General features: G+C 51.7%; 4 protein-coding genes and 4 non-coding genes across 8 annotated transcripts; 4 read left to right on the top strand and 4 right to left on the bottom strand.

Annotated features, from left to right (window-relative positions):
* Positions 1-95: 95 nt before the first annotated feature.
* KCTD2 (potassium channel tetramerization domain containing 2) lies at positions 96-9,198 on the bottom strand. Its single transcript, XM_066331962.1, has 6 exons — positions 8,902-9,198; positions 7,422-7,530; positions 6,776-6,867; positions 6,034-6,129; positions 4,174-4,299; positions 96-3,480 (listed from the first exon to the last, which is right to left on the bottom strand). The coding sequence occupies exons 1-6, from the start codon at positions 9,157-9,159 to the stop codon at positions 3,451-3,453; spliced, it is 711 nt and encodes a 236-aa protein (XP_066188059.1). The 5' UTR covers positions 9,160-9,198; the 3' UTR covers positions 96-3,450.
* Positions 9,199-9,253: 55 nt separating this feature from the next.
* Positions 9,254-11,777, top strand: ATP5PD (ATP synthase peripheral stalk subunit d). Its single transcript, XM_066331961.1, has 6 exons — positions 9,254-9,323; positions 9,702-9,831; positions 10,400-10,496; positions 10,988-11,059; positions 11,378-11,440; positions 11,563-11,777. Exons 2-6 carry the CDS (start codon positions 9,710-9,712, stop codon positions 11,692-11,694), a joined length of 486 nt encoding a protein of 161 aa, XP_066188058.1. The 5' UTR covers positions 9,254-9,323; positions 9,702-9,709; the 3' UTR covers positions 11,695-11,777.
* A 792-nt stretch (positions 11,778-12,569) lies between these two features.
* LOC136369539 (5-hydroxytryptamine receptor 3A-like) lies at positions 12,570-16,591 on the bottom strand. Its single transcript, XM_066332441.1, has 8 exons — positions 16,543-16,591; positions 16,197-16,357; positions 15,707-15,751; positions 15,503-15,612; positions 14,674-14,840; positions 13,764-13,924; positions 13,403-13,613; positions 12,570-13,186 (listed from the first exon to the last, which is right to left on the bottom strand). The coding sequence occupies exons 1-8, from the start codon at positions 16,589-16,591 to the stop codon at positions 12,957-12,959; spliced, it is 1,134 nt and encodes a 377-aa protein (XP_066188538.1). The 3' UTR covers positions 12,570-12,956.
* Positions 16,592-17,946: 1,355 nt separating this feature from the next.
* On the top strand, positions 17,947-18,019 carry TRNAR-UCG (transfer RNA arginine (anticodon UCG)). The gene has a single exon. It is a non-coding gene; the product is annotated as a tRNA-Arg (tRNA).
* A 245-nt stretch (positions 18,020-18,264) lies between these two features.
* On the top strand, positions 18,265-18,337 carry TRNAR-CCU (transfer RNA arginine (anticodon CCU)). The gene has a single exon. It is a non-coding gene; the product is annotated as a tRNA-Arg (tRNA).
* Positions 18,338-20,746: 2,409 nt separating this feature from the next.
* On the top strand, positions 20,747-20,819 carry TRNAR-CCU (transfer RNA arginine (anticodon CCU)). The gene has a single exon. It is a non-coding gene; the product is annotated as a tRNA-Arg (tRNA).
* Positions 20,820-21,697: 878 nt separating this feature from the next.
* On the bottom strand, positions 21,698-21,770 carry TRNAR-CCU (transfer RNA arginine (anticodon CCU)). Its single transcript has one exon. It is a non-coding gene; the product is annotated as a tRNA-Arg (tRNA).
* A 623-nt stretch (positions 21,771-22,393) lies between these two features.
* MRPL58 (mitochondrial ribosomal protein L58) lies at positions 22,394-24,954 on the bottom strand. Its single transcript, XM_066331960.1, has 6 exons — positions 24,680-24,954; positions 24,029-24,065; positions 23,864-23,923; positions 23,182-23,264; positions 22,908-23,077; positions 22,394-22,629 (listed from the first exon to the last, which is right to left on the bottom strand). The coding sequence occupies exons 1-6, from the start codon at positions 24,836-24,838 to the stop codon at positions 22,545-22,547; spliced, it is 594 nt and encodes a 197-aa protein (XP_066188057.1). The 5' UTR covers positions 24,839-24,954; the 3' UTR covers positions 22,394-22,544.
* Positions 24,955-26,472: the final 1,518 nt, after the last annotated feature.

Below are 26,472 nucleotides of genomic sequence, written 5' to 3'. Positions count from 1 at the left end.
AAAGCAGCAGGCTGCAGACTGCTCTTCAAATTTCTGAAACCCATTTCAGAATCTTTATTGGGGAAAAAAAAATAATAATCACAGAGCATCTCAACTGTTATTCAAACACATTTAATAAACAAAGAGAAACAGTAGCAAAGGGCACTGACACGTGACAAACTGTACAAAACCTCCGGGTAGAAGCCCCCGGCCTGGCTGCTCCGGCCCCTGCCCCGCAGCCAACCAGGCCCCCTTTGCCTCAGCCCACTCAGTCACCCCTGAGAAAAATCAGTTTTTAAAAATGTGCAGAAACAAAGACACTTCAAGAGGTTATTTCCAGTCTTGCCATAATGGAACAATTTAGGCCACTGGGAAAGTTTTTTTTTAAAAAACCAAAGTGTCATATACGCTCCATTCCCAGGATTAACGCTTTAAAGCGAACCTTCCCAAGAGGCAGAAGCACCCTTGGACAGCCAGTAGACCTACCCCTGCTCTCCTACTCGACTCACCACAACATGCTACACTTTATTTTAGAGCAAACGGGACAATGAATTTTTAGAATTCATCCTAATTCAACACTAATTTTGCTATAGTTGTGACTGAGTGAAAGGCAATGGAAGGAAAAGCCCTGTTTGAGCACAGAAGGGATTCAAGTGATGCATAATGCTGAGACCAGCCCTGTCTCAGGGTAAAGGTGACCTAGCACAGTCAGGGAAGGAGAAATCCTTCACTGGGAATGTACCTGCTCTGGATGGACTTCATGCCTGGTCCTAAATATCACCAAAAAACTTGAGCATCCAGTACCAGTGATTGGTTTTCTATCATAAACTTGTTCTGCTGAACTTCAGTGGACCCTGCAATGGAACCCAAATAGTCCATGGTCCCCTGGCACCTCCTCACTGCCAAAAGCAGCACAAAAGCGAAAACCAAGATGCAACTCTGATCTTTCTTGTGCTCATAAGTTAAGCAGCTGTGCCATTCACCTGCTAATGGTCACTTTTAGGCTCTCTGTGGCTCAGAGGGGAGAGCAATAGCATCACTGCATCAGGCAACCTTCCAGTGGGCTTTACCACATGTGGCATTTTTGGTGACACAAAAAAGCCAGAGAAGTGTTTGTTATTAGTATCTACTTGAGCTGTACTGGACAGAAAGTCTCCCTCTGCAGCCTGTGTTGCTTTGAGCTCCATGGTTTAACAAGGTGCTCACTTGGCATCAATGTGACAATCACAGCCTGACCAGTTCCCGTTGCCTTTAGCTTGGTATTTCTTGACCAGTTCTCAAAAACTCCCTCCTCTGAGGAAGGGGGATAAGACAAATCAGAGTGTTAAAGGGCTTTTCAGGCTGCTAACTTGCATACATGTGCTTCTTGATTTCTTAGCTGTGAGCACAGACAGTGGCTGAGGCTACAGGATACAGACAGAGGAGGGAGATCTGTACACATCACAGTGTTGTTCAGGCCCAGCCAAGGTGTGTAGTCTGATCACAGCAACACCAGCTCACCACCATGTCATAAACAGGGCAGATGGAGGGAAGCAGAGCTGGGTTCTTCAGTGTGATGGAAAGCCAGCTGTGATTCAACAGCCTGTCACTGACACAACGTGAATTCAAAGACATTTGGCACAGTCTGTTGTTACCAGGACTAATCTAGCACAGACAATTAATCAGTCTGTCTTGAGGATGAGGCAAAGACTCCACCGGAGGAGGTACACTGGCAAAGCAGGATGGAGGACAGGCAAGAGGACGTGCAGAGGGACTGCAGAGAGGCAGAGCAGTGGTGCCACTCGGTGTCTTTGCTGCACGTCTTGGTTGCTGGACCTCTCAGCAACAAGTGGTTAAGATGGAAAACCTGCCTAATTCTGTGTCAAAACTTTCAGGAGAACATGGGTAGCTGAAGCCCTCCAGGTGAGGAATTTTCTCGTAGCTTATTGAGAAACATCTGCTCTGAGCTTGTCAATGTCTGAATTCCAGCATCTCTGAAGCTTTGCTGTAATGTCAGTTTGGGACTTGACTGAAAATGACCCAAGTGCCAGGACACTTGGGCCACAAAGAACAAAGCCAGGATGAAAGGGGGAAAACATGCAGCAAATTCCTATGAAATTCCATTTACCAGACTAGAAGGGACATGCCCTTGGATAGGGGTGGCACAGAATAACAGAGGGGAACCAGTGACTGCAGTTTGGCTAAGATTAGAATTCAAGAGAGGCACAAACAAACATTTTGCACATCCATCCAAGGCATTCCAAAGGAAAATTAAAAAAACCCAAAAAAACAAAAAAAAAAAAAAAAAAAAAGGAAAGAAAAGTCACGAAAGTTGACACATCACTTTGGACAAGAAACATTACAATAGTTTGGCAACTTTTCACCAAACCCCCCCACCCCAGCTCTGTGATGTCCCTCTGTAATTTGAGGTGATCTCTTAAAGGTGGGGACATGAGAGGGCTGCAGGTAAATCACTGCATGTAAATAGGGGATCTCCTCCCCACAGGATCTCGTGGGGTCAGACAAACCTACCTGCTTGGTACAGTACAAAAGAAATTCTGCCTGAAGCCCTCCCTGGTGAGAGGGAAGGAGACAGAGCCCACACTGCTGGAGACAAACAAGGCAAAGCTGAACTTGGCAGCAGCAAGTCCCTAAACCTTGTGACTTTGCACCAGGCTAAGATATGGCCATGGCAGGGTAGATGGAGGGGAAGATGTCACCACTCTTCCTCTGTGGAGAAGTGTAAAGGACAGGACTATCACTCTATTACTATTTTGGGTGAACACAGGCCTCTTTGTTTATGCATGCAAAGTAATGGGCTTTGGAAAATACCAGGAGCCCACGTGTAATAGTGTTACCAGTAAGACCTGTGTCAGATGGACACACAACTCCCCTCCCGTCAGATCTAAATTCAGCTCTTAGGAACTGAACAAGGAACAAATACAAAGCAAGGATGGAAAAGTTTGTGTGGGTTTTTTTAGGAGTGGTTGTTTTGTTCCTCCTTTTAAAGCCCTGTTCTTCAGATTTGGGGGTGAAGGGGGGAGCACGGCAAGGTCCCTGCACTTTTCTGGTGGCAGACCTGGGTGCAAGAAATGGCACAGCTAAAATATGGACCTTCCCACCCACAGCAGCCTGTGGAAGGTGGGACTGATTACAAGGGCCTGAGGACCTGAGCAACCCCCACAAGGGCTCCGACTGGGAATCCAGCCCAGCCATTGGCGGAAGAATTCAATACAGCGCTGGCCAAGAAAATAAAACAAATACTTGTGGAAAGGACTATCCAACTGGAAGAGTCTTTTCCTTCCTCGGTTTCCAGGGTAAGAGAGAAGCCTTTGGTTATGACCAGAATTATTTGCCATTGGCAGGACAGGCTTGGCTTTGCTTTGCATTAGCTTGGTTATTGTACAAGGGCTGGGCTGCTCTGTGGACAGATGCTCTGCCCAGCTGGACTGCCCTGTGACATCTGGGAGGTTAATGGAGTGGACACTTTAATTACATCCGGGATCCTCGCTCCTGAAGAATCTGAAACAGAAGAGACCTTCTGTGAAAAGTTTAAATGCAAAAGTTCCTGTTCAGAGTCCTTGTTTTGTGCAGAGAAAGGAAACACTGACTAATGTGAGAGCAGCTTACAAGCTTTTACACCACCACAACAACTGTTAGGCTGGTTAAGGGTGAGGGAGCCCCTTCTCTAGAAATCCTGCTCAGCAGCTTGCCAGGAGGTAAAGTGTTGCATTTTGTTTCTATTCTGGGGGAAAAAAAAAAAAAAAGGGGGGGGGGGGATTCATAGAATGGTTTGGTTTGGAAGGACCTTAAAGCTTATCTTGTGGGCAAGGACACCTTCCACTAGACCAGGCTGCTCAGCGCCCCATCCAACCTGGCACTGAACACTTCCAGGGATGAGGAGGATTGAAAGAGAATGAAAATCTTGTTTCTCCCTGCAACATCCTTCAACCACAAAACTTGACTAATCTCAAAGGTCCTTGCTACTCTGTTCTCCCTCTTCAAGTTACTCTTTCCTTCAGTATTTTGGTCTTAATTTGAAGTGCACAAAGAACCTTTGCTCTTGTCCTACAGTCAATCATGAAATCTTCCATGAAGGGATGATAGAGAAGGCAGTGGGAAAGCTGATCCACAGAACTACTGCTGCAGCTTGGTGCAGGAAAAGTTCTTCTTTCTAGGGGAATTCAAATTGATACATCTGAGCAGGTGCCTTACCTTGGCCTTCTCACTTGGCTCCTTGACAATGCCATTGGTAGAATTGTTGAGCTCCCTGGACACAACACAGAGGAATTCTGCCTGGTCTTCGTTTCCGTAGTTATAGGAAGATCCAATGCTGATCAGCTGTGCAACAGGAGACAGCCCAGGTAACTATCAACAAGTCTGGATTTTATCCCTACAGTTGCTGTGAGACAGGACTGTCCCAGGAGATCTGCTCTGGACAAAGTGGCCCCTGCAGTGTCTTGTGTAAGGCAGGGACACGTCAGAGCTCCACAGCTCTCTAGTGGCACCTGGAGCCCCGGGAAGGAATTCCAGCTTGAAACTAATGCTGAATACACCGTTAGAACACAGCCCAGTTTCTGAGGGTGGAAAAAGAGTAAACGGATTGTGCAATATTTAATATCCACTTCACTCAGACGTGGGCAGGCACTGCAAATTGCCTGGTCCTTGCTGAACTCAGCTCTCAACCTGCCTCGTGACTGATGTGGAAATGAGAATTCTTTACCCCAGGCAGATGTTGGATTAACTGGGGACATGTGGCAACAGACACCATCCTTTATGTGGATGCTGCCAAGATGGAGTCTAGTATCTGTGTAAACGGGATTATATTCTATTACTGTTGTACTGAGGGGGTCTGGACTCAATCCAAGAAATCCCATCTGTCTCATTCATCATTATTACATTAAGAGGACATCCTGGAGTGCAGAGCTAATTTGTCATTTACAACTCAGTTCTGCTTTCCAGAAAATAAATCCAAGACATCTGAAGAAAGCATTGTGACTCTTACCAACTGTGGGTATCCAGGAAACTTTAATGTGCAGCATGCACCTTAACTTCCATGTCCTAATAGATTTTAGAAGAGTCAGATCCATATTAATAGATTATAGATTTGAAAAGTAAGATTGGGAAAGATCTAAGGATGCAGGTTCCCATGAAAGGCACTGCCTGTAGCCTTAAGGTTTTGGGGGTGTAGGTATGGATGTGTGAAAGGCAGATTCTGTAAATTGTTGGACAGCAAAACCTGGGTGTTGGAGAACTGCATTTCCATGGAGCAGTGAGTGGTTCTTGGTCACAAGATTTCACCATTCCCTCACAAGGGCAGGTTTTTGGCTGCCTTCCCACTCTGAGATAGTTTTCAGGCATTACAGAACAGACCCATAGGAACAAGTGATGGGAAGTGCTGTTCCTAATGCTCTGCTTGACTTCATGTCAGCATTTCCCACAGCATCCACTTGTACTGAAGCTGGGAAGACACTGCTGTAACCCACAGAGCCTATTCTGTAATTTCTTAATATAACACACAGGCCAGCTGGCTCTAGTTATCCCTCCTCAGAAATAAGAGAACTGTGTTTGATTCCAGAAACCAGACGTGGAACTAATGCCATATGCAACTGCAGTGACACCCAGCCCTGGAACCAGCTGCATTGCAAAGACATCTGCAGGAAGTTCTCATGTCACTCAGTGCCTCTTTAGCAAATGCAGCAGTCATAGCTTTGAGGTTCCAAGAAAGTTGTGCTCTGTTTTCTCGCGGCTGTGGTGCTCTGTTTTTCCATGGCTGTGGTAATTTTCTTGGATAGAACTGTTAGACTGTGGCCTGGTGTATGTGATGAAATGCAGGAGAAGGGAAGAACTGCTCTGGGATTTGACAAGGAGACAAGAAGTCCTGAGAGAAAATGAAATCTCTCTGGCAGCTTGAGTGATTTCTGCTCTCCCCTGTCAGTAACTGGACACAAGTTGCTGCTCAGGTCAGGCTGCTTATTCAGAAGAGCAGAGCAGTGTGAAGAGCAACTCAACAGGCAACTCTCCTTATTCCATATCTAGTTTTCAAAGGAATTCTGACATTTTTGGTAATCGTACCTGTTCAAATTTCCATCCGTCGGACATGGTGGACACCATCTGTGTGAGCTCTTCCTCTTGGCACTGCAGCACTCTGTACACGTGTTTCACAGGTCCCTGGAGCACAGAGAACAATTGTTGTAGTTTTTGTTACAACAGTAGTAATTGCTTTACTAGTATCACTCTGGAAAATTAATAAGGCACTCCTGCTCTTGTCTTAGGAAGTTGGAGCCCCACAGACTTTTTAATCCCACTCATTCCAAAAGAGAACCATATGCCTGGCACTCTTCTCTTAAAAGCTTTTTAGATGTCTAAGCTACAGTGAAAGCAAGACTTCTTTAGCTTTCACAGCCATTTGCTGCTTTTTTAAAGTGTTTCTGAAATTCGATCTACTGGGTGTGCTGATATCAGCTGAGCATCAACAGGAAAAATGTCACAGGAAAAAAGGGAAGAAATGGTCTAGGGAAGGAAGAGTTTGAGCTATTCTTTACTACAGCAGTATGTTTTGCTTTATACCCACCCATTTCTGCTCCTGGCCCCTCTCCTGTAAGTGTCCCTTGCCTTCCCTACAGTGCTGAGATGACTCAGTGCTCTGTACCTACAATGCCACACTAGAGACTCTTTCCTAGCCACGTCCTGCATCCACCTAACAGGGTTTATTCCCCTGTTACTGCTGAACCAAAGAAGTGCTGCTGCAAGGGCCTGCAGCCATGCTTGTCCTCCTGTGCCACAGAACTGACTCTGTCCCCCAGAGGTGCATTACTTGAGAGGTTCTGTTCTCGTTGTCCCGTATCCGCTCCTTCACCAGCCGCACGAGGGACGCGATGTTGTAAAACTCAGCCTCTTCCAGCACCCCTGAAAGCACAAACTCTGTTACTTTGCACAGGGCAGAATGAAGATGATTCTGTCACAAGGATGCAACACCTGCTCCTGACTCCAATCTAGCCCAAATGTCAGAATCCCAAATGTGACACCCACCTCCTGCTCCCAGGCTTGGAGAAAATGCCTGATGAGCTGTCACCTCCTTTTGTGACTTAAGAGGATCTTTAAGAAAGATTATTCCCCTGTCCCTGGTATTATCAGAAATCTCACGGTACAATGTCTATTCCTTCACCCAGCCACATCAAGGGAAGCCCTCAGAGCTGCCCCTCTGGGGAGAACCATGGTCTGTGAGGGGCAAATGGGCTGTAACAGACTTCAGCTCAGAACAGTGACGGGGTGTGCTGTGAGCTGCAGCCTCTCCTTTCGGGAAGACAGAATCTGATGACTTAATCCCCGCTAATAAGCAATTAACAGTACTAACAGCACTCCTGGGAAACTTGCTCACACCCTCACACCAGTCTTTGGTGAGGGCTCCAGGATGTGCTATCAAACAGCATTTCCAGCCCTGCCTGGTATTTTTCTCTCACCTTCTTCTGCAAGCTCCTTGTTTATGATGAGCTTCCCGTGCCGGAGGTAGTTCAGTATCGGACCAAAGTACGTGGGGTCTCTGTCAATGAGATAGGCCCCTGTCTCATCCTGAGAACAAAACAGGGACGGCTCAGTGGTACCAGGGAAAAATTTCAATCTAACACAATAAATTGAACAGTTTCTCTTTGAGAACCTGGATTCATTTTGCCTGTGGGAGGTGTACAAATGATGCTACATTTAAGCCATTTTCCTTTTTCAGTATTTGATCTAGAAATGTTGCAGTCCAGTAATGCTGGCAGATGCCTTACATGAAGCACCTGTACACACAGGTTATGGACATGGAGAAAAAAGCTGGGCTTAGGAGGGGTTTTTTCACTGCAGTAGGAACCAAAACCTGGCAGTTGTGTTCTGGCTAAGCCTGTTCTCCAGACTAGTTTAACTAGGAGGCTCTGGAGGAAAATGGGATCTCCAGTTTTAGCTAAGGGCACCTGACAAAACAGTTCGTTTTTTTCCACTACTGCGAACACACATTGCAATGCTCCAGCCATGTGTCCAGCAATACAACAACTATTGGCATTAAATAACTAACAACTGACAGCCAAAAGCATCTTGAGCAGCTCTGAAGCATTGACAAGGCCTCTGCAGAACTCTCACATCCCTCTCTTAATGATTTAAAGTGTTGTTTCTCCTCCCAATCTACTCTAAAGCAGTAAGAAACTGTGCAAACCCACTCTGAAATATCTCCTCTCCTGACTGACACTGCTGGCTGATATTTCAATCACAACCAGGATTTATTTTGTGATTAATCTCTGAATGGAGCAGCAACAGACTCAACTAGTCCTGGCTGACCCACTCACAACATATTTACAACACCTTAGACAGCTGATCCTATGGAAAATCTGCAATTGCAGGAATAATTGTTTGAAAAATCCTTACAGTCAACTGCAGTGACTTCAAAACTGTCCAACCACGCAAGGAATGTACACCATGATCTTTTATGAGAGTGAAGTGAAATATATTAAAACAACAAAACAACAACAAACATGCTCAGGGTGAGAAACTGTAACATTCCTGGTTTTAGGAGTTTCCTTCCCTGCTGAAACTACTGAGGGAAGGTGGGTAGCTCCGTGAGCAGAGTCCATGGGAGGTGGAGGGATCAGAACCCGTGCCATCTGGGTGTCACAGACACGAGGGCAGAATCAAATCCCGCTCCTGGGGATGCCGCCACCTCCCTGACCGTGGGACACGAGGGACAGACCGACGATGTGTCAGAGTGACGTGCCGCAGAACCGTGGGAGATCGGCCCAGACGCAGCCAAGGGCCAGGGGCCGCACAGGAGGCTCGGGGATGGCGGCAGCCGCGGGTGTCCCCCGCCCATGGGACAAATCTGGGCATGCTGGTGACACCGGCAGCCGTGGCGGCTCAGGGAGGGGCTGTCCCGGTGTGCGGGGGCGGGTCCCGGCTCCGCCGCGGCCTCACCTTGTCGGAGCCGAGCTCGGGCCCGTCCTGGCAGCAAAGACGGCACAGGAAGGACTTGGGCTCCCGGCACAGCGTCTGTCGGGTGCTCACGAAGTACGTGCCGCCCACGTTCAGCCGCACCCACTTGGAGGCGGCGGCGGGCGGGGACAGCGCCCCGGCGGACCCCGCCGCCGCTCCGGCCGCGCGGGGGCTGGGCGGCCCCGGCGCCCCCCCGGGGCCCGGGCTGGGTGTGCGGCCCCTCGGCGGCCCCTCGGCCATAGCGGAGCCTCAGCGCCCGCCCGCCGCCATCGCCGCCCGCGCCGCTTCCGGCCCGAGCCGCTTCCGGGGATGATGACTTCCGGTGAAGCCGTGTTCTGATTGGGCGACGGGCGCCGAGGGGGCGGTACTTCCGGCGGCGGGGACTGCGGTGTCGGTCAGTGAAGGTGAGAGTGGGGCCGGGGAGGGGGAGCGGGGCCGAGGGGGCTCCGGGGAGCGGTACGGGCTCCTGGAAAGGGGTCCCGGGGGCGGGGAGGGGGTTCTGGAATCCAGAGGCTGGAGTATAGGACAGGCTGCCGACGTTCTCGGTGTTGGGAGGCTGGTGGGAGAGGACGGGCGCCAGCGTGAGGTCGCGGCGGGGCTCAGGAGCGACCCCAGTGTCCACGTTCTCTCCGTATCCCGATCCCCCCAGTGTCCCCGTTCCGTGTCCTCGTCCCCCGTGTCCCGCCCCATCCCGCCCCTCGGTGCCGCTTTCCCGACCGGAGCCGCTCTCCCCAGCCCCGGTCCCCGCCGGCGCCGTGACCCACCGGTTTCTCCCGGGCCAGGCGGCGCCATGGCGGGACGCAGAGCTGCCCTTAAGGCCGTGGACTGGGCGGCCTTCGCCGAGCGAGTGCCCCCGAACCAGCGAGCCATGTTCAACGCGTTGAAGACCCGCAACGATGCGCTGACGGCCCGGTGAGTGCCCGCCCCGCTCCGGCAGGGCCGCTCCGTCCTCGCCCAGCCACCCAGCTGTGAGCGCTGGGGGCTGTCACTGTCTGCGGTCCCGCAGGAGTGTCCTCCCAGGTATTAAAGCAGGTCACCTTGAGGCGGCTGGTGGCTTTTTTTGGCAAATCACCTTTAGTTAATCTTCCCCTGGGTAAACCCATAGCTGAGTTCTGTGAACGCACTTTGCTTCGGCACAAGTTTGTCACTGTTAAATGCTCTATAAATTCACGTGCACTTCTCAGATCCTTTAGCATCCTCTGTCTGATACAAGTGCTGGCTGTTGCAGGGAATGTGTGCTGATTGCCTCTGGCTCCGTGTTAAGGGATTGCCTCCCTTCCTTAAGGGCTGCACCCAGAGGGGCTGAAGAGAGGCAGAGCTGCAGGCTGAGCTCTGTCTGTCTGTCCAGAGGAGCCTGTTCCAAGGGCAGAGGGATTTGCAGAAATGGCTCGTTTCAAATCTGAAAAGACCTAAACTAAACATAGCAGGCTGTACTGATGCTCAGGCTGCTGCTCATCTCTGCTGTGCTTCCACCCCTCAGGCTGGCTGCGCTGCCAGAGAAGCCCCCGGCCATCGACTGGGCTTTCTACAAAGCTCATGTTGCCAAAGCTGGAATGGTGGATGAGTTCGAGAAGAAGGTCAGTCTCCTTGCCAGCTGGGTATTGCTCTTTGGAGTTTAATTGGGGTATTGAGAGGAAAACACTAGGGTTGGCAGAGGAGATTGGTTGTGTCCCTGTGGAAATTTGCCTCCCAAGACTGGAGGCACCCGCTGAGCTCAGATGGGTCTGGGAGCTTTGTGTTGGGGGCAATAACTCTTTAATAGGGTAAGTCTGTGGTGTTGGACCTTCCAGCTTCCTTACAGTGCTGTGAGAAACTGGTGGTGGTGTGTGTCCTGGGGGTGGTGGGCAAGACAGAGGAGATGGCTGGAAGCTCCTGGGTGATGCAAAGGCCACTTGGGAGGGACAGGGGACAGCTGCATTGATGACTTTTAGCTCATTAACTTACATGGTTGTGAGCAAGTTCTAGGAAGAAAGGAGAGAATGCTTCCTGCTGCTAGGGAAGGTGACCTCAATGTGAGGGATTGTTTCAGTCAAACAAACCTTATAAAAATCTGTCTTTCAATTTACAGTTCAGTGCACTAAAGATTCCTGAGCCTGTGGATACACAAACTGCCAAGATTGATTCCCAGGAGAAGGAAGCTGTAAGTGAATCATTCCTACTGCTGGGGTTGTCCCTGCCTTCTGTGGGGATGGGAAGGGGTGTCCTCCTGCACGGACAGGGCATCCTGAGGCAGGGCATAGCTCTGCCCTTCACACATGTGCCTGTCTTTCTTAGCAAGGGGATCTCTGCACAAGGAAGGGTTTGCCTGTTTGGGATCTGCTGGAGATTCCATCACTTACCCAGTGTAACAATGGATTTTAATGCCAGCTGAAAGTGTGGTGGGGTGTGTGTGTGCAGGTTTGCTCTGGGTCACTGCCTTTATCATAACCACAGTCCCCATGTGCTCTGCTCTCCCCAGGCCAAGAGCACTGCTGAGTACATCCAGGCTTCCAAAGCCCGCATCGCCCACTACGAGCAGCAGGTGAGGCTGCACTTTGCTCAGGGAATATTCTCTGGACCCCACACTGCCACACCTCTCCTGGCTGTGCTTTGCTCCTTCCTGCTCACCACTGACTTGTGATGTGTCTGTTCCTTCTTCCACAGCTCCAGAAGCTCAAGAACATGATTCCCTTTGAACAGATGACGTTTGAAGATTTGAATGAAGCCTTCCCTGAAACCAAACTGGACAAGGAGAAATATCCATACTGGCCCCACAAGTCAGTTGCTGATCTGTAAACTGGTCAAGGAGCAGTTTAATGACTTTCAGACTCCATGATCTTATAAATAAAGAGCTTTCTCTGTCTGTGGCTTAGACCTTAGACTTGAGTTCTAGGTAACGTGGAGCAATACAGTAACTTGCAAACATTCCACTTTTCCTGGATTTTGTGTTTTCTACTCATGAGCTTGTTTTGGTAGCAAGGACCCTCTCCTGCTGATCAAACTGAGCCCTGTGAAATGCAAATAAACCTCCTGTCTCTCTCTGTTACCACGAGGTGCAGGGAATGGAGTTCTCCTGCCCTTGTAGCAGACACTTGCTCAGAACTTTAGGATGTGTAGCCCTTTGAAATTCTGGAGTGCACTTGGCAGTGATCTGTGTGTCTGGAGTGTCTCAGGACTTCTGCAGGTACAGGTCTGGGGCTGTTTTCTGGCCTGATTGTGATTGTTTAGGAGAAACCAATTGCAAAAGAAGTTTAAGGAGTATTGAGATGCACATAAAAGAAGTTACTCTTTTAGTTATTTTTAAAAACACTTAATCTGGTGCTCCTTTTCTCTTTGCCCTGGATTTCTGAATGCTGCTGATCTCACTGGAGCTCACAGAAGCAATAGCAAAGACTTGTATTGTTTCATTTAATAATGTGAGGTGGAATTCTTAAACACCTTCCCTCAAGATAGAAACTCCTCTCAGAGAAGTCAATCAACTCCCTTTCCTCTTGGTCATGTTTGGGATCAGAATTAGGTAGAATGAAGGTGTTATCCCCAGAATTTACAACTATTTTATTCAAATACCTTAGTAGCCCTCAGAATACTTCCAAGAACATCTGTAGTTCTACTGAACCAGAGTACAAAGCACTTAGCATGCAGATCTCTGGTCCCGTGGCTTTGGATTTTAATTTGATTTAATTTTATTCAGGCAATTGAACTGCAGCTCTGTGAATTGAGCAGGAACAGATTACAGCAGGAGGTCAGAAGCAACACAGTAGAGAACAACTGAGCTGGCACTGGGCAGAGCTGATCTTCAGCTGCTCCATTTGACAGAAATCACAGTAAAAAAGAACAGGGACAGGAAGAGGTGGCTGTAGAGAAGCACTTTCTCCAGAACAGGCAGAAACTGGTCCAGCTCCTGCAGCTGCCAGAGGCGCTTGTTTGGCTGCCCTTGTCCCTGGGCCTCCTTGAGGGGCTGCAGCAGTTGGGGCCCCCCCTTGGCCAGGTTCCCTGGGGGGCTCTTGGGCAGCTCGTGGGGGTCTGCAGGGAGCAAGGGGCAGTGTCAGCGCCAGGGCTCACACTGCCCGGGGCACTGTCTGCCCTGAGGAAACCCACCTCAGCTCCAACAAATGTGCAGGACAATGCCCCAAACCGCCCCTGTGAAAGGTGTTAGGGGTTGTTTTACCTTGCTGGAGGCTTCTGAGGGCCTTGTCCAAACGCAGGGATTTGCGCTGCTGGTACAACAGGAAGAAGGTGTCTAACACAGCCATGATCATGAGTAGGAAGGTGCCCAGGAAAAACAACACTGCAGAGGAACAGGAAAACAGAAAGCTGTGGTTAACTGGCATTTTCTTGTGTTGCATTGCCTGGTGGGGAACAGGGAAAGTCTGACCCTGGCAAGCCAATCAAGCTTAGCTGTTCATGACTTCAGGGATCATGAATGTGTCCATAAACACCCAAAGCCCGCCCTTAGGGCTGCTACTGGCATGAAAATCAGGGTTTATTCGATAAAGGTGGGTACCTATTATGGGGGGTTTGTTGGAGGAAGTTGGGAGGCTGTTGTTGAGAATCACAGCCAGCATGGAGCTGCCGAGGATGATGGCAATCTGGAAGTTGATTTTCTCCTCAAGAGAACTAGGTCCAAACAACACAGCCATGTCCAGCAAGTACAGGGCACACGTTGGGAGGATCAGGTTCAGAATGTAGAGAGTGGGCCGTCTCTCCATGGAAATCTGTTGAGGAAGATGGGCAAAATTTGTTGAGCAGGAGATGACTCAATGTGTTGGCAAATGCTGGTCCCCTAATGTAAAAAATTGCCTTGTTTTATACTGGGGTTTTTTGGTGCCATATCAGTGCAATATAATACAGAAGTGCCGCCATACCACATAGGTGACCACAGAAAATCCTTTGTCATCCACCATTTCCGTGAATTCAATGATGCTCAGGTTGGTGAACTTCCATTCTCCATCAGTTAGGAAGAAACTCTGGCTGTCTTTCATGTTCTCAGCTGGTGTCCTCCTCGTCTTCATGACTAACTCGGTTACTGCTTGGGCAGGAGGCAGAGGGGGAAAGGAAGTTGAAGAATTTAGGGATTTCTTAGAGGTCAGTTATTCCTCTCCCTTTTTCACTCAACTGAGGGTGCAGGTTTCATGCACTGCTCGGGTTTCTCAGCCCACGAGGGAGAAATTAAAAAGGTCTCTGTGAAGAGGCTTGGCTGGACCTCTGGGGATGTGGATCAGAGGGCAAACATCTGGTGACTGAGGGCAGTTGTCATCTGTGGATGGGACTGGGAAGATTTTGTGTCACGTCTGCTTATTTTTCAGCTTTTCCTGTTGGGATGAACTCTAACTGCAGTTTGAATCCCTGAAACTGTCCTTTTAGTGGTTGGATTTGATGCCCTTGGAAATACTTTCCAACCTTAGGATTCTGTGATTGATTTCCTCCCATTTCCATGGCTTTCAGGTGAGTTTAAAGATCAGTCCTGCAAAATGCTCTGTGGACAAGTAGCAGTTTTGCAGGAAGCCTCCTAGTCTCGGGTCTCTTGGTTTGTAGAAACCAGTCATGGGAGGGGCTTGCCACAAAACAGCCAGATTGTTCCAGAGATGTTGCTGGGAAATGTGCCAGGACAGAATGGCAGCACTTTAACCCATTTTCCCTGGTCTCATATGACCTCAACCCCACTGTGAGTGTGTGGTGCTGCTCAGGAGCCCAGGAGTTACCAGGGCCCAACTCATTTAGTCCTCCTTCCCCAAATTCAGCCCAGAGGTGGTAAAGCTCAGCCTGCAGCTGTACCTGGGTAGAGGAATGAAGCTATGCTCAAGTTGCATGTCTGGGTGTCGAAGGGGAACTTGAGGATTCTCAAGCTGCACGTCAGGGTGACCTGGTAGGGCCGGGTGGAGTTGAAGCTGCCGTTGTGCATGAGGACCATGTAATTCAGCTCTGGGTTTTGCCCATTCACTCTGGAGGGAACAGACAGGGAGAGTGACTGAGCCTGAGATTGCTGCCTGTGCCTCCATCTCAATAAACCAGGCTGTGAGCACTCTGTTGGGTGGCTCTGAGCCACCACCCAGCCATGGGATGCAGCAGGAGGAGAAGAAACCAGGTTTGGGAGAAAGGCTCATGACCCCTTTGGGACCAAGGTTTGCTGTAGCTCTGCACCTCCTGAGCACCTTCTGCCTTTCTGTCCTCTGCTTTCTACCCTCACCAGGGCAGGGGCTCATTCCCTGGTCTCATATGATGTGCCTCTCACTCCTTTCTCCCTCTGGAGAGCTGGTGGAGGTGCCCATCCCTCTGTCAGAGCCTCAGTGCTCTGTCCTGTATTTTTCCAGATACTACTAAAGGTCACTTTATTCCACAGCAGTGCTGCTTTCTGCTGCTTCCTCGGCTTTAGCTACAGCCCAGATGAGATATTTCAGGAGCTGTTACAGTATTACAGAGCCACTAAGTGCTTTATATAAACTGTGGTCACCATTAATCTTAATTAGGAGGCTCTTGGTTACAGAGAGCTCAAGGGAACAACTTTTAGCCATCTGAGTTTATCCCATTTCCTATAATATAACCAACGGTTTGCATCCATTGTATTTCTGTTAAGCCAGTGGATAAAAATGAAAGGGGAACCTACCGCTCCATGATGAAGACAGGGGGCGACCAATATGTATCCATGGGCAGAACAATTTCAGAAATATTACAGAAATCCCGTGGGTCCCAGGTTGCAAAAGGGTTCTGCCATTCCTGGAGGAAGAAGTTGCAGGAGAGAGATGAGCTCTAGGCTGGGCACCAGGCTTTGTGTTTGGCATCAGGAGAGAAATGCTCTTGAGGGACTTACCAGGTTGAGGACGAAGTAAAAACTGACTGTCTGGAGCTTTTCCACCTGGAGAAACAAAGATATTTAGCTGATTTTCTTAGCTATACCCAATGCAGCAGCTCTTCCCTGAGCAGAGACTGCAGTAACTGGGCTTGGGAGCAGGGCTCATGGCTCTTGATCCTATGGCTGAAGAATGGGAGCACAGAGTCCAGTGGTTAGGAAAAATAATAGATTATTGTTAACATTTCCATGGCAGTGTCCTGCAAACACACTGCCCAGTTCAGGCACTCTGCAGGGGTTTTGGAGCCTCCTACAAAGCAAACTGTTCATCTGGATGTGACTTCTAGAAGGAGTGGGAGAAAACACTCCAGATCTTCCAAAAGTGCTTTCAGCAGAAAGCTGAAATGGAAGGGGCTAATTCTCACTCCTGTGGGCTTGCTGTCAGAAGACTCAAACCCTGGCCTAGTGATAGCCCAGTTTTCTGTTGTAAAGAATCATTTTGGGTCCTTACCACAGAGAGAATTGCCACCAGAAAGAAATCCATCTTCACTTCCACAGGCTGCTTCAGGTTTATCTTGGGCAGAATGTACGCGTGCAGCTTGTCATGAGAGGAGATGTTCAGGTAGTCAACAATGTCATAGTAGGTGCAGAGGTACTTTGGAACAGCCCCTGCTGGAAAGAGAATTCCACTTGAAACACAAAAACATGAGGCAAGACCTCAACCTGCGAGAGATGCGTGGAAAGAGAAAGGTTGTGGAGCTGTGGATGTGAAAAACATGGTTAACACACAAAAATCCCTTCCTATACAGATGAGAACAGAATTCCTCAAAGGTTTTCTATCCCCCCCTTGCACTTACCTGTGCCAAGAGAAAAGGTGAGGATGGCTATAAAAACTCCCTGCATCATCTCCTGCTTTCAAATAAGGAGGAGAATGGTACCGTGTGTCTTATGAACCGGTCTGGGACACGTCATATGTTATATGGAAGTTGATTTGGTATTTATTAATGAGGGATGGATTTTTTGTAAACAGACATTTTATCTGTTAGAAGAAAGAATTTGCTAATGGTTTGATGCACTCAGCTGGCTCTTGGGAGTAGCCTTTAGTTGTGGTCAAGGAAAAATAAGGTCATAAAAAAAAATCCAACAATTTGAAGGAGAGGAAAAGAAAGGGCCCATTCCCACAAAGAAAAGGCAAAGAGCCAGAGCTACTCAGCAGCAAATTTAGTGTCATTTACCGGGCTGAGAGTTTGCTGCAGCCCCACTGAAATGGATCAGGAATTAGTGCCCGTGTGGCTGAGGGCTGCCGGGGAGGCTCTCTCCTTTGAGCCCCGTCCTGCTCCCCAGCAGACCACACCAGGTCTTCATTTCTCGCTGAGCCTTCTATGCACCCACGGATTTTCTGGTTCTGCCTCCTTGCTGATCTCCCATGCTCCTTATGTTCTTTTCTGAGTCTTCGCAGTTAAGATGAAAGACTCAGAGACTTCTGGGTTTTTTATCTGTCTGTGTTTTCCTCTGCTGCCCTCGTCTACAGCTCTGCCTTTTTTTTCCCTGCTGTCATCCCAGTTATCCTTGTGGGTCCCTTCCAACCCAGGATGTTCCACGATTCTGTGATTCTGTGAAAGGCTCCAGGACAGCAATTGCAGTCATCCAGTCCCACACTTGATTCTCCCTCTGGCAGAGCAGAATTCCCCATGGCAGCGGACGGTCCTTCCCCGGCCACGTCCCCTGCCATCCCCCGTGTCCCCGCGGACTCCCATGCCCCATTGCCGTCCCCACGCATGCCCGTGTCCCCATGGACCCCCGTGTCCCCCGAGACTCCCGTGTCCCCCGTGTCCCCCCGTGTCCCCGTGTCCCCCTGAGCCCCCCGAGCCCCCTGTGTCCCCCGTGTCCCCCGTGTCCCCCCCGTATCCCCCCCGTGTCCCCCTGAGCCCCCCGAGCCCCCTGTGTCCCCCGTGTCCCCCGTATCCCCCCCGTGTCCCCCCCGTATCCCCCCCGTGTCCCCCCCGTGTCCCCCCCGTGTCCCCCTGAGCCCCCCGTGTCCCCCGAGCCCCCCGTGTCCCCCATGTCCCCGTGTCCTCCCCGTGTCACCCGTGTCCCCGTGTCCTCCCCGTGTTCCCCTGAGCCCCCCGTGTCCCCGAGTCCCCCGTGTACCCCATGTCCCCGTGTCCCCGTGTCCCCGGCGCGGCCCCAGAGGTACCGGGGGGGCGAACACGGGGGTGACGCCGGGGGTAGGCACCGTCACTGGGGGGCTGCACTGCAGCGACCGCGTGGCCTAATGGATAAGGCGTCTGACTTCGGATCAGAAGATTGAGGGTTCGAGTCCCTTCGTGGTCGGTACTTTTTTTCCCCCCCCCCCCTCCCATTCCCCTAATTTTTAAATCATCTTTTCCCATTTCTCCCTTTGCATCTCTGCCCTTCCGGGGGATGGAGGGAAAACGGGAGCCCCGAGCGGGTGGCGGCGCTCCCGGTGCAGCCCCGGCCCAGCCCCGGGGGTGGCTCCGTCCGGAGGGTGGCCGCGGGACGTCCCCACAGCGCGGCCTCGGCGGCGTTCTCGCGGGCCGGGGCGCGCGCCCTGCGCAGCCCCAGTGGCCTAATGGATAAGGCACTGGCCTCCTAAGCCAGGGATTGTGGGTTCGAGTCCCATCTGGGGTGAGCGGTGCGTTTTGTCTCTGCCAGCCCCGTTTCCATGCTCCTTCTCTCCCCGTTTCCATGCCTCTTCTCCCCGTTTCCATGCTCCTTCTCCCCGTGTCAGTGCCGCCGGGCCTCCTGCCCCCGGCCGCTGCCTGTGGCCGCTTGGTGCGAAGACATTCCCCGTCCCGGCGGGAGATGCGGGTTGAAGAGGGTGATGAGCCTGGAGCGCCCAGAGGGGTGGATAACCCAGTGTCCTGTCCGAGCACGGCGCAGGACACGGAGCCCGATGCGGGGACAGACCAAAGAAGGGAGGTCGGGGCGGTCCGCGATGTGTTTTGGGACAGCGAGGTCCCCATGGCAGCTCCAGGCTCTCTCCACGTGCCAAGAGCTGCAGTTGATGGTATGATGTGACTGTCTGCTCCCGGCCACTGGTCCCCGGTTAGATTTCATGGAAAAGGGAAACAACGAGGAGCAGCCACAAGCTGCCCCAGGCTCGGGTGCAAAGGTGGATGTTGTGTCCAGCAAATCGTGTGGTCCCAGAGCTCAGGTGAGGCTGTGATCGAGGGGATAACAAGCAGCTTTCTTTGGGACCTGTAGAGAAGAGGAGAGGCGTTACTGAAAAGCTGATTTTTGGAGGGATGTTAGTGAAAAGATGGCTTTAGCCAGTCATCTTTTGGACATCTTTCAGTGTCCCAGAAAGCGCCAAAGCGGAGCAGATGTTTAATCACCTTTGTCTGGGCAGAGCTGAGTGTTCCTTGAGTCAAGGAATTCCAGCTGCATTTCTCTCTCCTTCCAGGGGCTCTCTATATTATCAGACACAACCAAGAAGCCCAGGGATGCTGGTTCATGTACACCTTGCATGGAGGACCTCTTCCTGGAACAGGACAAGCTGGTATGGTCGGGAAGCTTCACTGCAGCAGAAACCACGTCTCCAGGAGGAGCTGGTCACTGGGGTCACAGAGCTCGGCTGTGCTGCCCTGGGACCAAAGGCCTCCCCGTAAGTATCTTTGGGATAACGCCCTGTCAGATTTGTTGCATTAAAAGGCTGCCTGGAGGGTCTTTTCCTGCGGAGGTAATGGATTTTAAAGGCAGCTGTGGTCAGGGTAATGCCACACCCGTAAAACACAAAGCGAAGCTTCTTTTTAAGTAGTTTTTTCTCTCTAAGGTGTGGGAGGCTGCGCTGCCTGCAAAGCAACGAACCTGCCCAAGCCCTGGACTACTGATCCCTTCCTCTGGTGGGCTTCAGGAAACTTCTTTTGGGATGAGATGAGAAACACGGTTTTGGGGAGAGCGGCTGCAGCAGGAGAACAAACAGGAGGTTAACGAGGCCCGTGGTGTTTTCCCAGTGTTGCAGCGTTCTGCTGTAAGCAGCGCCTGTCACTGGTGGCACAGTGACGCCGTGTTGGTCACATCCACAGTGAACTAGTGGCACTCGGACCTCCATCACCAGGGTCGGGTCGGGAAAGGCAGCCGCACTTCCCGGAGGGATAGAGAGTGGGGGATGCCCTGGAGTGAATGTGGGGGACACTCAGGGGGTGTCAGGGGCCACTTGTGTGGGTGAACATGTGCCTAATGGAATAAGGCGTCTGATTTCGGATCAGAAGATTGAGGGATTGAGTCCCTTGGTGGTTGTTTTAAAGCCACGAGAGGTGCTGGAGGCATCCAATTTCCCCACGCCGGGATTAGGCGGGTGATCCGTGCGGGATGGGAGCTCCCGGGGGTGGGGGTTCAGCGGGGCAAAGGGCAGAGAACGTGTCTGTGCTGGGGGCGGATTCGGCTGATTTAGGGTGGGGTCTGTGCCGATGGGGGGCAATCCACAGAACAGGGGCTCGGAAAGGCGGCGGGCGGGACTGAGCCTCCGCTGGGGCCGGCTCCTGGGGAAAGGAACAGGCGGAGACAAGGTAGGACGAGATTTTCCTTACTGCCGGGAGCGAGTTCCCGGGGGCTGGGCTCAGGGTCGGTTTGGTGTGTCCTGTTCGGGGCGCTGCTGGATCCAGCCGGAGCGGGGGGTGATTAAGGCTCTGGAACTCCAAGTGAGACTCGACCCCTGGAATCCTCTCTTAGGGGAGCAGAGCTTTGTCCACTCGGCCACGGGCCCGCAGTTCCCCGCGCTGTCTCCGCGGCCCCCGGAGCGAGAGCCCCGTTCCCGGGCGGCTTTGGGGCTTCACTGCGCCCTGAACCCGCAGCGCCGGCTCCCCACGGGCCCCGGGGGCTGCGCGGGGAGCTCCATTCCCCCGGACATACATCCCGACCTCGCGTTAGCTGAGCTGCGCCGGGAGGTGTGCGAGATGGAGCCCCTCGCTTTGGGGATAGTTCAGATCGGGGTAGTCCCAGAAATACCGAACAGGATCCTCCATTCGGACCCGCAGTCACGCTCCCGTCTGGTTAGCAGAGAGTTAAGTGACGGCGCCTAAAAGACGCGATTGTGCCGCCCCAGTGGCCTAATGGATAAGGCATTGGCCTCCTAAGCCAGGGATTGTGGGTTCGAGTCCCATCTGGGGTGATTCTTTTCCCCGCCGGGGTGTCCCGCTCCTTCCCCGCGCTGCCGCTCGCACCTCCGGCCGTCCGTCACACGTTTTGGGTGCTGTCAAACCAGCCGCAAGGTCGGGTGGTGTTTGCAATCCCTGAGAATCGCAGCTCCTCCACGCCCCGGTGTAACGCGCTCAGCCAGGGTTTTACGCCTTTGCTTGTGTCCAAGTTTTTCAAATCTGAGGGAAAGGAGCCCCGAGCAGCGGGTGATCCCGGTCACCTGGGATGGATCAGCTGAGGCTGCTGCTGTCCTGGATGGTGATGGTGGCAGGACGTTCAGTGTCACATCTCCCTGTTTGTAAAGGGTCAGGGCACAGCACGGAGCTTCAGACACCCGTCTGTACCTGTGAGAGGGGTGCTGGCAGGGATCTCCCTCTCGTGCCCTGGGAGAAAGGGGATTCACCATCCCTGAAAGTGTTCAAATCGTGCGTGGGTGTGGCATTTGGGGATGCGGTTTGATGGTGGACATGGCAGTGCTGAGCTGGACTTAAAAAATCTTAGAGGTCTTTTCCACCCTGAATGATTCAGTGATTCCTTGCAGAAAAACTTTCGGTGGGGCACAATGTGAAAAGAGGTGTCTGGTCCTGAGCAGGAATGCAGAGGCTAGAGCAGGGCTTTTTAGGATGTCAGGATGCATTGGGAGTGCTCCTGCATCCCCTCAGCATTCCATTTCGGGGAGGATCTGGGCTTAGAACACTGTTTTTGCAAATGCTAATTAACATTCTGTCAGGGGAGAGCTCAAAGCTTCCAAAGGGGATGCAGCAGAGCCCTGATAACCTCTGTGTGCCCCAAATAAAACCCCAGGCATGTCTTCCCTCTGTTATTTGGGGTTTTCCTAAAACAGAACCACCCCACCCCAGGTGGGACTTGAACCCACAATCCCTGGCTTAGGAGGCCAGTGCCTTATCCATTAGGCCACTGGGGCCCTGCCAGATATTAAAATATGGTAATTTTGCTTTCTTTGAGCCTCCCAGTAATCACATTTGGCAGTGGTGAAACACATCACACCATTCTCCTTAAACAGGGTCCACTAACGAGCCTGGAGGACTCGTCCTAAGGGTTTTGTTGTCCCACTTCCAGGGTTGGAAGCCTCCTGCACTCACAGGGGGGTGCTGTCTCCTGGTGTTGAGATTTCTGCCAGATTCCTGATGTGGCTTTACCTTAACCAAATGACGTGCTTTGTTTGGTCAGATAAAAATCAACCAAAGGAAAAAAAAAGTTGAAAGGAAGGAAATAGAAGGAAAGAAACAAGGGATACACTAAGGGATGGACTTGATGATCCTTGAGGTCTTTTCCAAACTGAATGCTCTAAGATTCTGTTTTCTACTTAGATATGTTGTTGAAACGGCTTTTACTCTCCCCTTTCTTTCCCCAAAAATCTACTGTAGCTTTGTGTTCAGCAGAAGAGGGTACTGATGGAGCACAGGCTGCTTGAAGAACACAAAGAACATTAAAAAACTAGTGGTTGACAAAAATCAGAATTTTTACTTCCTCTCAAATGTGAACAATATTTATTCTGAAAAATGACTGACAGACCATCACAGTGTATCACTGGCTACAAAAGAAGATGTTAAATATTTTTATTTACACTCTCAGGCTCTTTTTATTCAATACAGCTCATGAGTTTAGCATCATCAACAGCTGCCAACGCCACTTCTTTAAGAAGATGGAATGCCAAGGCCTTGGATCTCTGCTGTTCTCAGTCGAAATCTGCCTTCCTGCTCTGTTTTATAGCTGAGTGTATTTTTTTCTGTCGTAGCCGCTCACGGTTCATTTTTTCCACCCTAAAAAAAAAATCAAAAGATCCCTCAGTGCACAAGGAAAACATTTAAATATTCAACTTTTGAGATCTGATGAACCAACATCCTCAGATAGAAAAAAAAAACCCAGTCCCTGTTCTGGGGATATTACCCAGCAAAGCAGTTAAATTCAAATAGATCAGTGATATTTCTTTAAAAAGTAAATTTAAAGCAGCATTAACAAAATTGTTTAAAAGTGCTGCAAACAAAATTGTGTAACGTGATAGCCTGAACTCAAATAAAGACCATTTTAATGAAGATACCTCTCTATGAGTTTCTGTGCTGTTTCCTTAGACACCACCTTGGGTTTCTCGGTCGCCTCCGTGACCATGGTCCGGATTTTTTCCAGGCAAATCGCCAGATTCCTCATTTGGTAGCGACTCTCCTCCGAGGTCACAATCAACTCACCAGCCCGGTTTATCTTATTCCTGTACTGAAGGGATGGGAAAATGTGATGTGACCACTGAAACCTCCTTGGGACTGTCTTGTTCTGACACGGAGACATTGAAACCATGCTTGGAAGGGGAGGGTTGGTACCATCAGAGCCATTTTTTGTCTCACAGCTTCGGGAATCCAGTCGGCTGATGCCAGGTGGAACTGAACCTCTGCCTTGGAATTCACTGGGGGGAAAAGAAACAGGGTCTTTGTTTCCATGTCACAAGCTCAGATTTATGAGATAATTCAGCCTGATCTCTGCTGGCTTTCAGCATGGGATGCTTCCATGATGAATTTCCTGGAAGGTTACAATTCTTTTCTCGCTGTATTTTTACACATTGCTCTACAAGACAAACTTGTACCTGTCATGGTACTTGTCTTTCTAGACACTACAGGATTTATTGCCAGCCACTGCCTACCTCATTTTTAGTGGCAGAGCAGGCAGTATTTTAAGTTTATTTGAATTAAGCTGAGAATTTATTGCACAGTGAACGTTCAGAATCCACGTGGCTCTATTAAATTTGATCTATGGATAGAAGTGGTGTTCCTTGTGGCACCTGTAGCAGGAATGATCCCTGTAAGTGTTCCTAGGATCATCAAACGTGGTCTCCAGCGCTATGAAGACTCAGACACTGTGTTAAAATGCAGGGTGATGACAATGACAAATAAGTGCCCAGCAGCGTGAAGAACGCTGTTTAACTTCAAGTTCTCAATATTTTGCCACATGGTACAGAAAAACGAGCAAAAAATGGTGGTTTTTATCAAGGGAGAAGCTGTTCCTCACCTTTATTAACGTTCTGACCGCCGGGGCCGCTGCTCCGGCTGTAGGACACGGTGAGGCGAGCTGGAAGAGAAGGGCAGGGGCTGAGCCGGGAAGGGCCGAGCACGGTCTCGGTGCCCGGGGCGATGCCCGGCTCCCGGCACGGGTGTGCGGGGCGGGGGGACTCACCCATGGGGATGTCGAGGACGGGCGGCTGCGGCTCCGCCTGGAAGGGACATCGGGGGCGGTGTCGGGGGTCCCTGAGTGTCCTCGGACGGCCCCGCCCGACCCCGGGACACGGCCCGCGGGCCCCGCCCACCCGCACCGGGCCCCGCCCACCCGCACCGGGCCCCGCCCACCCGCACCGGGCCCCGCCCACCCCCCGCCGGGCCCCGCCCCCGGCCCCGCCCCTTTCGCTCCGCCCGGCCCCGGGACACGGCCCGCCGGGCCCCGCCCACCCGCACCAGGCCCCGCCCACCCCCCCGCCGGGCCCCCGCCCACCCCCGCCGGGCCCCGCCCCCCCGCCCGACCCCGGGACACGGCCCGTCAGGCCCCGCCCACCCGGCGCAGTCTCCGCCCCCTTCTCTCTGCCCCGCCCCCTTCGCTCCGCCCCACCACAACAGCCAAGGCAGCGCCACGCCCGCCCCACCCCGTGACCCCGCCCACCCACACCTACCCTCGTGTTAACCCCGCCCACCCAATTGACACCGCCCCTTAATATAACCCCGCCCACAGTAAAATGCCATGGACTATGGCCCGCCTCCCCGCTGTCAATCAACCAATAAACCCCGCCCAGACGCCGTCCCTCGCCCTCTTCCTCTTTCCCCCCGGCCCTCTGACCGTGGTCCGGGCAGCGGTTCCGTCCTGCCGCGGAGGGTACAGCTTGTCCAGGCTGTGGGAGCTCCGGTATTCGGTGCCGGCCCGCTGCGAGAACTGTGCGCACAGAAGCGCCAGCCCCGGCCGCGGCCGGCAAAGGCCCCGCAGCGTGTGCGCCGCCATATTGGCCGCCGCGGTGCGCACCCGCCAGGCGTCCCCGCGGAAACGACCGCTGCGCGCCGCGTTCCGGGGCGGAGGCCGCAAGGGGGCGATTTAGGGAGATAAAGGGGCTCTTTTGTGGCTGTGGCGATGGATTTTGAGCGTGTGATGTCCGTGCTCGGGCTGTGTGTGGCGGGGAGGTGTCTGCAGCTCTAATGGGAGGTGTGTGGGGCGTCCCGGGGGCACATGGGGCCTGTGGGGCACCGCGGGGGCATGAGGGAGGTCAGCGGTGGTTATGGTGTCTGTGCCCCCCACACCTGCTTGGTGGCCAGGGCTGAAAACGAAAATACATCCATTTTAAAAAATGTATTGTGTCGTTTTTGCACCTAGAGTGCTTCAGTTTACACATTTTTATCCTCTCAAGAGCGCTAAAGAGTTACATACAAACGCACGCATATATATACACAATTATTTCTTTGAATGCTGATGTAGCAGCAGTGGGTGTAGGGTGCAGGGGAGTGAGGCGGTTGTGGAAATCCTTACTCTTGCTGGAGCTGTGCGGTTGGCTTGACGAGAGGAGTGTGTGTTCCAGAGGGGCAGGGATTGCTATTCCTGGCAGCCGGGAAATGCACAGGCAGGGATGGGCTGTCATTTGCTCCGGTGTTTTGACAGGAGCTGACAATCTCTTATTTAAAACTGTGGATGAAGCCAAAATGGGCGTTCAGAAGCCGATACAGACTGTGACTGATCTGAGCTGAGTCCCACCCGGATAATCCATTTAAAATCAAGGCACTCAGTCCTCGGGAAGGAGCAAGTCCTGAACATGGATGGTTCTGTGCCCTGGCTGCAGCTGAGCCCTTCAGGGCCACAGAGGGCTCCTCACTTCGCTTTAATCAAACTTCTGAGTCCTGGAGTTCTGCTACACTGCCCTTGTCCAAGCTCAGCTGAAAACAAAGTGCTTTAAGGAAAAAACCCAGAGCTGCCAGAGGCAAACCGTGCCATCTGGTGACCTTAATTTCTAACAGGGAACAGGTAAATGTTTGTGATTTGTAGCCAGGGGGATGGGTAAAATACTCAAGGCAGGATGACTCATTTACCAGCTGTTGTCAAAGGTGTCTGGTGGTGGTTGTTCAGGAACACCTCCAAGGACAGGGGCACAGAGGGGCTGGGAAAGGAGCTGGAAGGTCACACAGGTGAAGCCAGATCAGTCTAAAAGGACGTTTGTCTGGTTTTGCCTTATTCCCATACTGTGTTGGTGCACAGAGCCTTGGAAAAAAAGCTGGGTGATCTCTGCTTGGATGGCTGGAAACTGCTCTCCCTCTCAGACTGGGCTTGGGATGGCAGGGCCTGACTTTGGTGTGAACCCAGAGAGCCAAACCTTTGGCATTCCAGCTGGAGAAATGAACTGCTTTGTCACTGGTCCTGGCTCAGGAAGCCACCTCAGCCCCTTTGTGGTCACTGGTGAGCAAATTCTGTCAGAAACCTGAGGGAAAAGGCTGAGGAGTCCAAGGATCCGGTCACTCCTTGTATGAGTGAGGGTGCAGGCTGTTGATGTAGGAGTAAGGTCCCTCAGGGCTTTGAAGGGCCTTCCAGAAGGTCTCAGTTGCTGTAAGAGAGGGAATATGCTGAATCCTTCCTGTGGGAGCTTGAGCTCTGTC

This window comes from Sylvia atricapilla, chromosome 18 (genome assembly GCF_009819655.1).
Source record: "Sylvia atricapilla isolate bSylAtr1 chromosome 18, bSylAtr1.pri, whole genome shotgun sequence".
Lineage (NCBI taxonomy): Eukaryota > Metazoa > Chordata > Aves > Passeriformes > Sylviidae > Sylvia > Sylvia atricapilla.
The sequence above is the reverse complement of the archived record's forward strand: the minus strand, read 5'-3'. Positions and strand labels throughout refer to the sequence as shown.

Bases quoted from the DNA above. Each gene is read 5' to 3' on its own strand.
- KCTD2 (XM_066331962.1), bottom strand. From the start codon at position 9,159: ATGGCCGAGGGGCCGCCGAGGGGCCGCACACCCAGCCCGGGCCCCGGG. The intron at 6,130-6,775 runs GTAATGCACCTC...TCTGTGCTCCAG, and splicing joins ACGAGAACAGAACCTCTCAA to GGACCTGTGAAACACGTGTA. The intron at 4,300-6,033 runs GTACGATTACCA...CCTGTTGCACAG, and splicing joins ACGGATGGAAATTTGAACAG to CTGATCAGCATTGGATCTTC.
- ATP5PD (XM_066331961.1), top strand. From the start codon at position 9,710: ATGGCGGGACGCAGAGCTGCCCTTAAGGCCGTGGACTGGGCGGCCTTC. The intron at 9,832-10,399 runs GTGAGTGCCCGC...TCCACCCCTCAG, and splicing joins AACGATGCGCTGACGGCCCG to GCTGGCTGCGCTGCCAGAGA. The intron at 10,497-10,987 runs GTCAGTCTCCTT...TTCAATTTACAG, and splicing joins TGGATGAGTTCGAGAAGAAG to TTCAGTGCACTAAAGATTCC.
- LOC136369539 (XM_066332441.1), bottom strand. From the start codon at position 16,591: ATGATGCAGGGAGTTTTTATAGCCATCCTCACCTTTTCTCTTGGCACA. The intron at 15,752-16,196 runs GTAAGGACCCAA...TTGTTTCTCCAG, and splicing joins TGGTGGCAATTCTCTCTGTG to GTGGAAAAGCTCCAGACAGT. The intron at 15,613-15,706 runs GTAAGTCCCTCA...TTCTTCCTCCAG, and splicing joins TTTACTTCGTCCTCAACCTG to GAATGGCAGAACCCTTTTGC.
- MRPL58 (XM_066331960.1), bottom strand. From the start codon at position 24,838: ATGGCGGCGCACACGCTGCGGGGCCTTTGCCGGCCGCGGCCGGGGCTG. The intron at 23,265-23,863 runs GTGAGGAACAGC...TTTTCCCCCCAG, and splicing joins CGGTCAGAACGTTAATAAAG to TGAATTCCAAGGCAGAGGTT. The intron at 22,630-22,907 runs GTATCTTCATTA...TTTTTTTTTTAG, and splicing joins GCACAGAAACTCATAGAGAG to GGTGGAAAAAATGAACCGTG.